At 35.0% G+C, this 13,111-nt stretch overlaps 2 protein-coding genes across 2 annotated transcripts; both read right to left on the bottom strand.

Moving 5' to 3' along the window:
* Positions 1 to 3,878: 3,878 nt before the first annotated feature.
* Positions 3,879 to 7,365, bottom strand: LOC132189930 (NADH dehydrogenase [ubiquinone] 1 alpha subcomplex subunit 6). The gene is made up of 2 exons (XM_059604780.1): positions 7,013 to 7,365; positions 3,879 to 4,370 (listed from the first exon to the last, which is right to left on the bottom strand). Exons 1-2 carry the CDS (start codon positions 7,223 to 7,225, stop codon positions 4,188 to 4,190), a joined length of 396 nt encoding a protein of 131 aa, XP_059460763.1. The 5' UTR covers positions 7,226 to 7,365; the 3' UTR covers positions 3,879 to 4,187.
* Positions 7,366 to 8,490: 1,125 nt separating this feature from the next.
* Positions 8,491 to 12,767, bottom strand: LOC132167925 (peptidyl-prolyl cis-trans isomerase CYP22). Its single transcript, XM_059578971.1, has 7 exons — positions 12,517 to 12,767; positions 12,392 to 12,415; positions 12,013 to 12,100; positions 10,647 to 10,739; positions 10,009 to 10,041; positions 9,424 to 9,480; positions 8,491 to 8,770 (listed from the first exon to the last, which is right to left on the bottom strand). The coding sequence occupies exons 1-7, from the start codon at positions 12,675 to 12,677 to the stop codon at positions 8,660 to 8,662; spliced, it is 567 nt and encodes a 188-aa protein (XP_059434954.1). The 5' UTR covers positions 12,678 to 12,767; the 3' UTR covers positions 8,491 to 8,659.
* Between the last annotated feature and the right edge of the window lie 344 nt (positions 12,768 to 13,111).

Here is a 13,111-nt window from a genome sequence, read left to right as displayed (position 1 = left end):
TTTTCAATAATACGTTTTAACCATTTTTAGAGTAAGAAATATTCTTTTAGAGTAAGAAATACTTGTTCTTAAAAAAAGATGTGATTTAGAAAAAAAAAAAAAAAGAAAAAGAAAAAGAAAAAAGATATGATTTAGATATGCATTTTAAAAAACTTTGTCCTTAATTGACTAAAGATAAGACTAAAGATAAGTCAAGACATGAACCATATTTATTATAGAATGACTCAATTTTGTTGTTAACTGTCAGTGTATATCGTCAACTAAGAGAACTGAATATATGCATTTGCTTATATTTATTTTCATGGGACCTAGCGAATTCCCTCACATTACTGGTAGTGTGATGTAATGGTAGTGCTAATAAAGTCTCGACGTTTTAACAAGTCCAATCCAAAGATTAATTGACACTATTATGTTAGCAAAATAGAATAGCGATGAGATAAAAGTGTGGTTTCTAACAATATTTCAATTACCAACTTTGCCCTTTGCATTCTATAACATGATCGATCTTCATGGAGAAGAAAACAGGGGTCTTAGAATCAAGGACAAAAATATTTTTTATTTTAAATGAAATTAATAGTATCCATTCTTAGCTAACATTTAAAGTTTGTGTATCTAACAATATATGTGAAGTCAATGTTGACATGTCTTTTAAATTTTTTAAATAATATGACATATATACATTGTTCAATGCACAAACTATAAATCCTAATAATTAAATAGATACTATCAGTTTCAAATGAAATGCAGAGGATTCTAGTGAATTGATTAAATGATGGAAAAATATTACACACTCTCACTCCCACTCCCACTCCCACACTCCCAAATGTGATACTAAAATTACTATTAGATTTTGAATTAATTATTATAAAATTTTAGATTTAATGATAATTTTTAACAGCACATTAGAAAGGATGCATCTAAAAATATAGAAGTGAAAGTGCTCTAACATTTATCAGAAAGATGAGATAGGGCATTGGCAGACAATTATGGAATGGGGTTGATGGTATGGGGTGTGATGGCTGTGCTTGTTTTCTAACACTTCCCTCTTCATGTATGGATGGACCAAGGAAAGCCATCATCATCAGCCATGGGCCCTAACCCCCAAATTAAATTTGTTGAAAAAAAAGCTTGCAATTCAACCTGGCCCTCCCTGCCGGCTTCCTGGGTTCCCCTTCCTATTGGGTCTTTCCAAGTTAATTTTGATGTTGCAGTGCATTCTCGCTTCAGTGTGGCCTCGTCTGTTCTTAGTAACCGTGAATGGTAGATTGTGCCAGCCCCGCTCTTAGGTCGCCGCCTTTGAATGCCTCCTGTGGTGAAGCTTCTGTTTCCCTCTTTGCAATTTGACTGGCTTTGTTCCATAGCTGCTCTTCCGTCTTGCTTGAAGGTGATTTCATTCTCACCATTTTAGTTCTTAACAAAGGTCACCTCTTCTCGGACTGGCCGTGTGCTCCAATCATTGTTGACTGCCGACAGTAGTTCTTTTCTTTTCCTTTTTAAACCGCTTCTAAAGTCTCTGGATTTGACAATTTTTGGCACCCTAGGTTGCTAAATGAGTCATTTTCCACTCAGTGTTTGGACGCATTCCTGACAATTCCCCCTTCCTTTCTTCTTTTAGGATTAAGAGCGGCAAAAAGCCACCTTTATAACTTGCCTTTTGTTTGTTCTTTCCGCTCTTCTCTCATTTGAATAAAATTTTTTTTAAAAAAAAGGCCTCCCAAAATTAGATTTTTAGTTTGGTCTCCCCTCTCGTTTTGGCTTTAACTTCCCTTCAATAAGTAACCTGAGACTTAAAAGATTGAATTTAATTAATGAGAGGGTATTAAGTGAAGTTAGAGCACAAATTTAAGATTTCTATTCTAATTACAAGCTAAATTATCAGTAATTCAAAAAGTAACCTAAGACTTGAAAGATTGAAGTTAAATGGCAAGGTATAAAGTGAAGTTAGAGTTCAAATTAATTTAATATTTCTATCCTGATCATACGTTAAAATACCAATTATTATTATTTTTTCTTTTTTTTAAAAAAAAACTTAATAAAACTTGATAAATTTAATCAATATTTTTTTGACATATTTTGAATGTCATTTTATAACCCCGAAATTTGCTGATTTTTTTTTTTTTTTTTTGACCAAATTAAGAGGGGTGGGGTGAGGGAAAATTACTGGTAATATTAAGCCGAATCACATGAATATTTGGAAATTCGTTTGTCAAAATGAAGTTGCAGCCATTTGAATGTCCAAGTTTTGAATCAAGTTGATATATGTTTAGTAAAGAGAATTGTAGAAGGCTTGGGAACCGCCCCTACAGCCTGCAGGCTACCACCCATATATTGATAGTGTTTGATTGAGTATTACCAAGTCTTTGGCCTGGATTTTCAACTAAAGTTGCATAAGAAGACGGACTTTGCGTAAAATGTATTTCATTAGGCACAACTGGTCAACAACATATACTAGCTTAGAACCCATGCATAGCGCGGGATTAGTCATTATAATTTGATTTTAAAACTTAAAACACATCTCCATTGTATTTTTATTATAGGTTAAAAAAAATTGCGTAAAAAAATCTATCATGCCTATTTCAATAATAATAATAATAAAAATACAAAAGGTTATTCATCAGTATATTGTTGAACATAGTGACACAATTACACATAAGTTTGCATGAATATATAAATCACATAAAATATACTATCATAAGAACCATATATAATTTTAGTTTTAATCCATATAAATTAAAGCATATTAAGAAATTCTCATATGTGTAATTTAAAACCAGCTGGAATGAGTTAAAACATAAGACCCTTAAATCATAAGACCCATAAAACATATTAAAATATTTTTTCTCATAGGAGTAGTTTTATTTCTTTCATCAAAGAAAGAGATAAAAAATTGTAGAATGAATATTGGAACACAAAAAAACATAATGAACAACAAAGTCAATTAAATTTACAAAAAAACAATAAGAAATTTGAATGAAAAATAATATATAAATTAGAACAGAAAATAAAGAAAGAGTAACCCTAAACTCTATAACAATATATTGAGAATGGTAGCAAAACTGAGAGTAACCCTAAACACAATAGGTTTTTGTGTAATACCTATTATATTTTAATACAAATAAAACTCATAAAATTGTGGACATTTAAAAAATAATACAAAGCAAAATAACAAATCTTTTTTTTTTTTTATATGGATACAAAAATAACAAAATCTTTCACTCAATATTTAATGCAATCAAATAAATCATTTCAATCTTCCCTTAATCTAAAAAAAAAATTAAAACAACCTAAATTCGTCCCCATATGTGTAGTTTAAAATGAAAAAAAAAAAAAAAGGCAATAAAACATGAATTTTGATTATCAAAGTATTAATATAAAATTAGCATAAAATTTTAATATTTTTGGTGTAATACCTATTATATTTTAATACAAATAAAACTCATAATTCTGAACATTCAAAAAAAAAAAAAAAAACTCAACTCTTATACAACTCCTGTACAATTGGCCTGATGTGGAATACCCATAAACCATTAGATTTATGGACCATTTTGAATAAAGGTTAATCCAATGGTTTATAAACACAACACATTAGCCCAGTTATACATGGACTTGGATCCTCTCCATTTCAAATGAAATGGAGAGGAACAAGTTAGTTGTTTTTAAGGGGCAATTTTTTCATTTTTGAGCTCTCTATTTTTCATTTTGACAAAAATGCCATCTTAAAACAATTAAATGAGTCCCCTCCATTTCGTTTGAAATAGAGAAGATCCTTCTCCATTATACATGGTTTTATAAGAGTTGAGTTTGTAGCATTGTTCTATTTTAAATAATTATACCAAATCAAACAAGCTAATTCCCACATGCAAATGCTATGCAGCATGTAGAAAAATATATAAACCCAATCTAATTAATAATCTCACAGGATCATAGAATGCGACATTGGTAACATAACACAATGCTGTTTTCCTCATCCAGCAGCTCTTATAAGTTATAAACCAAATTTCTTGAGAGGACAAACACCGAGGTTTCATAGATAGTACTACAGTTCCAACAAAGTGACCATAAAAGAAGATACAAGGATCTTTATCAACCAGAAAGATACCAAAAAAAAAAAAAAACTCCTAGTACATCTTTATTTGAGGAGCCCAATTCCAAAAGCAAAGGAGACACATTCGTTGAACAGTAAAGATTCAGTAGTTGGTGTTGTAAAAATTTTTGAGGAAATTGGAGATGCCTTGATCCTTGGTACCCACATCCTGCACAAGCCCTTGACGACCCACCACATACTGGCCAATAATATGGTGCCGCTGCTTTGCGTGCTCCGCAATGTTACCCAGCTCTTCCATTGCCTTGAAGAGCAACATATCAATCACCTGCAGATTTATTATAAACATGAGGATGAAGGGGGGAGTGACTTTTTCAAGTCAGAATTCATAATAACAAACAGACATCTTACCATTGCATCTCCTAATGTGCAACAACCATCTGAATTAATTGAAACTATTTGATTCACTATAAAAGATATGCAAATTATTCAAGCATATTCCAGAGCCTAGCTACCTTCTGGTAAGCACAACAAATTATTTGCTTCATTAACCATGAATGGCTGATTTCTTTGTAACTTGAAGAAACTTCAAATATCCCACCTGGAACATTTATCTAAGGACTGCTTTAACCAGCAGAGTTCCTATAACTTCTGTGCAAGTGCCTATCAAGTGAATGGCATCTTCTCGATTGCATCAACCATGAAGGACAATTTCTTTGTAACCCGCTGAAATTTCAAAATATCCAGCTTGGAAAATTGATTCAATGACCGTTTTAACAACCAAGTCCCCATAATTTCTGTGGGCAGTACCTAGATTTCTCAAAACGACCTAGATTTCTTAAAACAAAGGAAAAGGATCCATGCGCTAAAGTGACATATAACCAGACACTAGTTTAAAAGACAAAAGCAGATTCATATCATACATCCAAGACCATCAATCAAGGCTATACAGTCACGAGAAGGACCATGACAGCGGAAGATCTCTTCAACTCAAACAACTCAACTCAACTAAAAGCCTTAATCCTAATTACACTGTGGTCCATGGATGCTCATCAACTATGAGAGTTGGCCACATGTATTCTTTTCTGCCATTCTGTCCATTCTTAATCTACAGATCATTGTATTCCTTAGAGACAAACAAATTATCCTTCCCATACTCCTAGAAACAATGCAATAGAAGCTCTCCAACACCATCGATTCATTCACCGCATTGTGAGGAATCATGGACATGATGACGTAGTACATTGGAATTCTGACTGATGTATACGCTTAGAAGGAACGTGCCCTTTCTTCCAAGTAGTGGAGAATCTTTCCACAAGGCCAATTTCCATGAGCTAAGTACTTATAAAAAAAAAAAAAAAAGGCTTAACACAATGTCCCTGGGTGAAAGAACGCCAACACTTCAAAGGCCCTAGTAGGAATCCTGCACCAAAAATGACGGAGAATCAACCAGATTCTTTCACTGCTAAGATTGGGAGCCAGGGCTGGGCTCTTACTAGATTTCTATGAAGAACCTAATATGATTTCAAGAATGGATACGAATAACATCTGCTTACTAGGATTCCAAGGAGGTCTTGAAGAGAGAACAAATGCCAGACCCACATTCTAAATGAGGCCTATTAGAAAAATCCATATGCAAACTTCCAGACTCTGAAAACCTAGAAATACCACAAGACCCTCCACTAACCTAATCCAGTAAAGTGGGGAAAATGATTTACTGTTTTTGATTTGGCACCGGGTATCCGGAGCTTTGATCCGACTAATCCCGGAGGTGCACACGCTCTCGGCAAGGAATTTCCCACAAGTGCACCTCAGTTAATTCAAGGTCCCAAGAAGCAGTTTGCACTTAGTGAGTTTTGAACCTAAGACCTTGAGAAGCATACTCAAAGTCCTAGGCTGTCCAACCCCTTGGGAAAATGATTTACTTTCTCATGGCTCAAACAGGATTTGATTGCTCAATACAGTTGTTAGAAAATACTTTCACCAATAACGAAGTTGATGATGCATGAACCAGCAATTCAACTCATGGAATCCCAAAACCAAAAATGTCAATTCAATGACAACAGCTACTAAGCAGCTCATCCGAAACTTCATATAAACAAAGATGGGTACATTAAGGGCAATATCTGCACTATAGCACTACAACATTCTTTGAGCATAACCGCAAGGAAAATCGCAACTAACTTCAATTATTATATAATAGCATTTCATTCAACTCTTCAATCACATTAGCGTTCAACATCAAAATTCATTCCCAAATTCAAAATTGTAGAGATATTCTAATGCATGTTTGAAAGTCAGAACTAGCAGATATAACCAAAAGGTGAACAAGACCAACACCCCCCAAGGTATAAAGACAATTGCAAAAAAAAAAAAAAAAAACCCAGTGTTTGTTTGATTCGTGGCAAAGATTTTTTCAAAAATGAACCCCAAGGGAGTTGGCTCAGTTGGTGGAAGCCTGGGACTTTGAGTCCTCATGGTCTCAAGTTTGAAACCCAAATGCAAATTGCCTCTTGAGGTCAGCCCCCGACTTAACCGGCTCATGCTGAGAGGTGTACGAGGCATGGGTCCCGAGTTTACCTAACAGGAGTAGGAAGAAGTGACCCTGCCCTGAAGGGTTCCCGGTCATAAATAAAAAAAAAATCTCAAGACTAAAATTTTCTCCCAGGAAAAAGATTTTTTAAAAATAGGAAATAATTGCAATTAACTTCAATTATAACAGACGAAATAGCACGTAAAACTCAACTATTCAATCACATCATCTTCATCGGATTAACGTTCAAAATCAACACGCATTCTTAAATTCAAAACTTCAAATAATTCTAATGTTTTGTTTCAGTCAGAACGAGTAAATATACCAAAAATTGAAAACACCATTATTGATAAATAAGCAAATTCATACTATATACATCGGAAGGAGCAAAGCCTATTGCAAAAAAATTAAAATAATTTTTTTTAAAAAAAGTGGACCTTGGGATTGGTGACGTGGGAGTTCTTGCGGATCTCGGAGGCGACGGTGGAGCGGAGCTGGGACACGGTGGCGACGTCGTGCAGGTTGTAGATTTCCATGACGGTTGGTAGGGATCGGCATGCGGCCCTGAAGAAATCGAACACCCGATGCCTCGCTTCTTCCAGACTTGCTGAGTTCGGTGGCACCTTCACGCTCCGCAGTGTGAACGCCATTCCTTGCACTCCACGAGAGAGCTCTGTTTGTGTGCGTTACTAATGTTGGAGATGAAGATCTATCGGCGAGCAAGGGGGAGGTTGTTGCGACGCCGTTTTAGAGGAGTCTATTGGGGATGACGAAGTAGTCTCTGCACGACGGATGCGACGCCGTTTTGAGAGCAGAATGGCCCCTATCTATTGGGCTTCAAAGTGTTCTAGTTTACGTTGTTGTTGTTTTTTTTTTTAAAAAAAAAAAAATTTAATATGAATATTATTACTATATTTGTTCGAGGACAAAATTTTCTTTAAACTATTTTTTATCCTTATTTTAACACATGATTTTCAAAAGCATTTTTAATAAAAGTATGTTAACATCTATCCTTAAGGCACATAATTCCACATGCATTAATATCATACTATGTTGATGTTGCATTGGTTAATAATTCTTGTATCAATCTCGGTTAAAAAAATAAATCAACTAAGAGTAACCGACTCATGTCACATCAGCACAGTGTAATTGTGGTGTAAAAATACACAAAGATTATATGATCTAATGACAAATATAATTTTCTCCAATTCAATATGAAATAAAACTTTGTTCTTGAAACCCTATTATTAAAAGTTGCTATAATTTTTTTTTTTTTTTTTAGAAAAAAAAAAAAAATCGTTATGGCGTAATGGTAGGAGAGGATGTGATGGCAACTCGCTCAGTATTTCATGTTCTGATTCCCAAGTCCATCAAATCGTACTCATCATATGCCTATCAATTTGCTCACTTACAAGAATTATATGCAGTGATTGTACACATAACAAACTCTTTGTTAAAAGCCTAGAAAAAGAAAAACTTCTTGTTAAACATACTCCTAACTCAGATTAGGATCTCCAACAATTTGGGTAATATATTGTGAGAGAACTCACATGCCCAAATAAATTTCAGACTATCCAACCAGCTACTCAGACAAGTGAGTATTGCCCAAATTACTAGCAAATTTGTTGGAGTCTTAATCCCTCCCGGACATCATCTATCATTAATGTTGGTATGATAAAATCTCAATCATCTAATTTGAAACAATGATTGAATTTTGAAAAAATCCACATGGTTGAAGATCCTAAGAATTCTGAAAGATCTCCCAATACACATGTTAAACTGTTAAAACCGGTCCCAACCGCATTTAGGTATAACTAGGACTAGATAATGAGCCCATTGAAAGATAAGAGGGGAAAAAGATTGATCTACAAATCGACAGGCACACACAATATCAGATTGACACTGAAACCTGAAGTTGAATGGAGAAAATAACAATTTAGTTATTTAGCAGAAACATGATATTAAGGATTAGAATATGCTTTCCATTAAATAAAGCAAAGCACTGCTGATAATGGTCACTTGACAAGAACCAACTCTATATGAATTACAGAAATCATATGGTTAGAGCTGTTTGTGAGCTAGATTTACATCTCTCCACATTCAGCAATAAGGCAAGGGAGTTTAGGCCGGTTGTTAGGTCCAGTAGCCACATTCTCAATCTTCCTGAGAACCAGAAGACCATCTCCAAGCACTCTCTGCATAGAAGTTGACAAAAATACATAACATGTAAAAAAGACTATTCACTTGAGAAAAAGCAGCCAAAAAAGCAGGAAAATAAAGCTTTTGGGAATGGCGACAGAACAGGCTTGTCAATGAGAAGAGGAGCACAAGTTGGCCGTGCAGCTAGGGGCGGGACTAGAATTTTAGGGGTAGAGGGCAAAACAAAAACAAAAAAAACAAAAAATGGAGGGGGTAAAAATTTATTTTGAAAGGATTATAGAAGCATTTTTAAAAAAATTTGGGGAACACCTTGAGCCGCAGCTCCTTGCAAAGCTGAACTAAAATAACCAGAACCAACAGAATCAGCACACCAAAGAAACGCCAATTATTTACAAGTTTCAGATGCAATGACAAGCACAACACAATGACCTGAACTGGGCCAACCCAAGCTAAAATTAAATCTTGGTTTGTGTCTGTCTAGTTCTTGGGATAAATAAAATCAATCCAGTTCTCAGGTTGGATCGGTCTTCATACAGATGCCTAGTACCTCTTCACTTCAAGTAGCATGTCAAACCAACCTAACCTGATCTATATTGCCCGCCACAGGGGAAAACTCTATTATCCAGTGCAATTTTGTTCTTTGGATGAATAATTGATACAACAAAGTTCAAAAGGAATTTGAGCATACCCCAAATACAACGTGCTTATTGTCAAGCCAGTCACATTTTGCACAAGTGAGGAAGAACTGCAGCAAATGTGAGGTTTAATCAACACAAAATACTATACTTAACAATAAAAAAAAATATATAGAAAAAACTTCAACATAACTCATTTAAACATTACGTTGATTGCCCCATACTTTTATGAATATCAAGGAAGGGAAAAGAGTCACAGGTTTAAACTCAAATTTTATACAGTAATGTTATGCACTTCCAAACACAAATAACAAGAAAAACAAAAGCATTCTTTCAAAGCATAGTAGGACTTCCAGTTCAGTTACATCCTTTCTACAGCTAAAAAACTAAGTTAATGAACCTAAACAAGGCTGAAGGTAAAATAATCTTATTGGAGTAATAGCAACATGCAAATTCAATGTAGTGCCCCATTCCAGTACTTCGTGTTTTGTCAGAATGACGATGGACAAATATCTTCTTTTTGATAAGTAATAACCAGTCTTAGACAAATATGATCTCTCAGAATGCATGTGTGTGAGTGTGAGTGAGAGTGTGAGTGAGAGTGTGTGAGAGAGAGAGAAATGAAGTTGATGAATTACCTGACAACCATTAGTACTTGGTCCACTATTCGCCTGCAGAAAGAGGGAATAAGATTAGCCTTTTTTATCATTTTGAATAGACTCTTATACGGGAACAAGAGTTTGTACCGAATTCAGGAAAAGACCATGAGGTTTGGTGGTGATGTTAACTCATATATGCGAAGACTAACTTTAAAGCTTATTTTCCATTCTCTAGATGATTCTACAACTCAACCGTGCACTAATCGTTCTGTAAGGTAATCTACTGTATTCTCTTTACAAGCCTCACAAAATTCAGTGATATTGATAAACTGTTTAAGTGAATTACTTTGCTCAAGAGGCTATACAAAGTTGAGATTCTTATAGAATTCAAAGGAATTTCTCCATACAGCATCACTGATCTCCATCCAAAAGAGGTAAATACTATCACATCCTAGCGTGTGCAAATTTTATTTGATTAATGTATCAAGCAATTTTTGCCTAAGTGAAATTAAAATATACAAGTCTAGAACAATTAACATAGGAAGATAATAAGAGAGGGTCTCCTAAGGTTGGAGTGCTACAGAACACAAGTCAAAGATGTTATCCCAAGTCCCAAGAATTAACAAGTTCCAGCTAAGATGAATATAGTAAGAAAAAATCTTAAGACAGAAGCATACCATTGACAACAAACCAGGACCAGTATGTTTGGCTACAAAATTTTCATCCTCAAACTTATGTCCATAGATGGAAACACATCCACTACCATCACCCTGCAAAGCAAGACCGACTTAATAAGAATTGCACAAAAATATGGAAACAGGTCTCAGTATTACCACCGTAATAAAAGGAATACATATGATTGTAGAAGTAGAGGTTTTCAGGGTTACAGGAATAGAATCAGGGGCAAATTGTAGGATTTACAGATTAGGAGGGGGAAGCATCTCTATCCGTCTTTGTGTGCAGATAGGTAGATAAGCTCTCCTGGGCGCTATAGCTGAAAAGCTTTATCTTGCTTGCCATTCTTTCTGAAAAAACTTCTTCAGTAGCTTTTAAATCTTACATTTAGCAACAGGTGTCTTTGTGAAATAACCTTCTTACTGGTCTAGTTGATGTGTTTCTATAAAAATAATAGGACAGCAACGAAAAGTGTGTCTGGTATATTGTGGCCAATGTGACTTTCTTGATCTATAGTTTCTCTCCTTTCTCTCTCTTAATCAATGCCTCGGCTTCCCTCACTCAAAACATCAGCCATTGTGAGAGAGGAGAATCAAAGTAAGCCTTAGATTGAATACAGAAAAAAAGGGCTTGCATTTGACAGATTTCAAGAAATCACCGACTCCAATAACTGACCCGACAACTTTCTCAGCTCCAGTTCCCTTTGTGGTTCCAAAATTTGTCCTTGATATAAATGTCCACCCATGTATGTTTTTTATTTTCTAGAGTGACCTTGAATGGGAGTGTGGCTATAATCTCGGTACGGTGTGTAGGGACAGAACCACGGGAAGCCGAGGGAGAATATATATTCATATACAGTTAATATATATGCCAAAAAAATTAAATTTGGCCCCTATTTTCTGATGAGAAATCCTGGTTTCGCCCTGACAATATGATTGGGGAGGTGGCATATAGCCATATAGGCTCTAAAAACATTCACTTTAGAAAGATAGTATACAAGCTCACATTATGCTTCAAATACCAATTATCACCAAAATCATGTTTTGTTTCGTACCCATTTAGGATGTTTGGATACCAATAGTTTAACTATATAGCAACTATGGTGTAAAACACTTTGAAGTATCCAAACATACAAAAGCTTTAACTAAAATGATTGAACTAGTCAACCTTTTAAATTTAGATAAAGTTTTCCTAGTCTATTAAACCAAAATACATGTGATTTTTTGACGTGTGTCTAAAATGGATGTGATTGTTGTGTGCATTTTTAATAGAGCATGTATTCTCTCATGCATTTTGGACACATGTATCGATTTGGAATTTGGAGGAAAATTTTGATATTTAAATTTACCAAATGAGGATACTACTGACCTTTAAGAAATCACCAGCCTGAATCATGAAATCCTTAATCACCCTATGGAACTGGCATCCCTTGTAACCAACAGGCAATCCAGCTTTCCTGCCAATCCAACCCAATTATATATATAATGCCACATCAACCCTGTTAAATTATTAGTTGTGCCAAAGTTCAATTAATATTCTAACTTTCTCATCAATCTCTAGAGCCCAATACGTTAAATATTTAATTGAAATGAGAAATGAAATACGAAAACATGTTAAATAACAAATTCCCCCAAAGAAATGGTAGACTTAATTATTTAAATTAACATTTTAACAAACTCTCACCATTGTAACTAGTATCAACTTAATTAATACGAGAGACTGAATATTATTACAGTGTCCTTTTTACCTGTACTCTCCGGTGCAGAACTGCCTGCCACGTAACACAAACAAAAAACAAGTAAATTCGTTTCAGAAGTAAGATTTTCGATAGTTCTTACTTGATTTATAAGTAAATTTAGGTAAAGGGAGTACCTGAAATTTTCGGCGGTTTTGGGGGTGATATCGGCGAAGAGCTCCATCTTGATGCGGCCGGCGGGAATGTTACCGATGGTGATGTCGAAGAAGACGATGGGGTTCTTTGGGTTCGGCGGCCGCACGTGCCACTCCACGGTGTTCCCTCCGCCTGACGCCATCGAAATCGCACGTGCGCAAGAGCTGCTTCTGAATCCTCCTGGGTTTTGGGTTTTGCTTTGCAAAGTCTGTGACTCGGTGTGGGGTTTTTGTTCGTGTTCACAAATATTTTCCATTTGCTTATGTTTTCATCCCAAAACCAATGGACTTTGAAATGGTTTGGGCTTCACTAAAAGGCCCAATTTACTCCCTTCTTTTCCGTATATAATTGAATTGAAAGCACATCAGCCCTTTTAAAAAAAAAAAAAAACATAATTTTGACGTCCTTCAATCATATGCTAATGAGTAATGCTAGGAACCATCTTTTTATCCTCATGTGGTTTTCAAAATCAGCATTGAATCAAAATTCAAGTACGATTCATCTAAAATTTAATGATGATTTTAAAAGCCACATTAACTTTAGGAGAATAAAAAGAGGAAAAAAAGATAGTCTGTA

Source organism: Corylus avellana, chromosome ca1 (assembly GCF_901000735.1).
Source record: "Corylus avellana chromosome ca1, CavTom2PMs-1.0".
NCBI lineage: Eukaryota > Viridiplantae > Streptophyta > Magnoliopsida > Fagales > Betulaceae > Corylus > Corylus avellana.
This window is presented reverse-complemented; position numbering and strand designations above follow the sequence as displayed.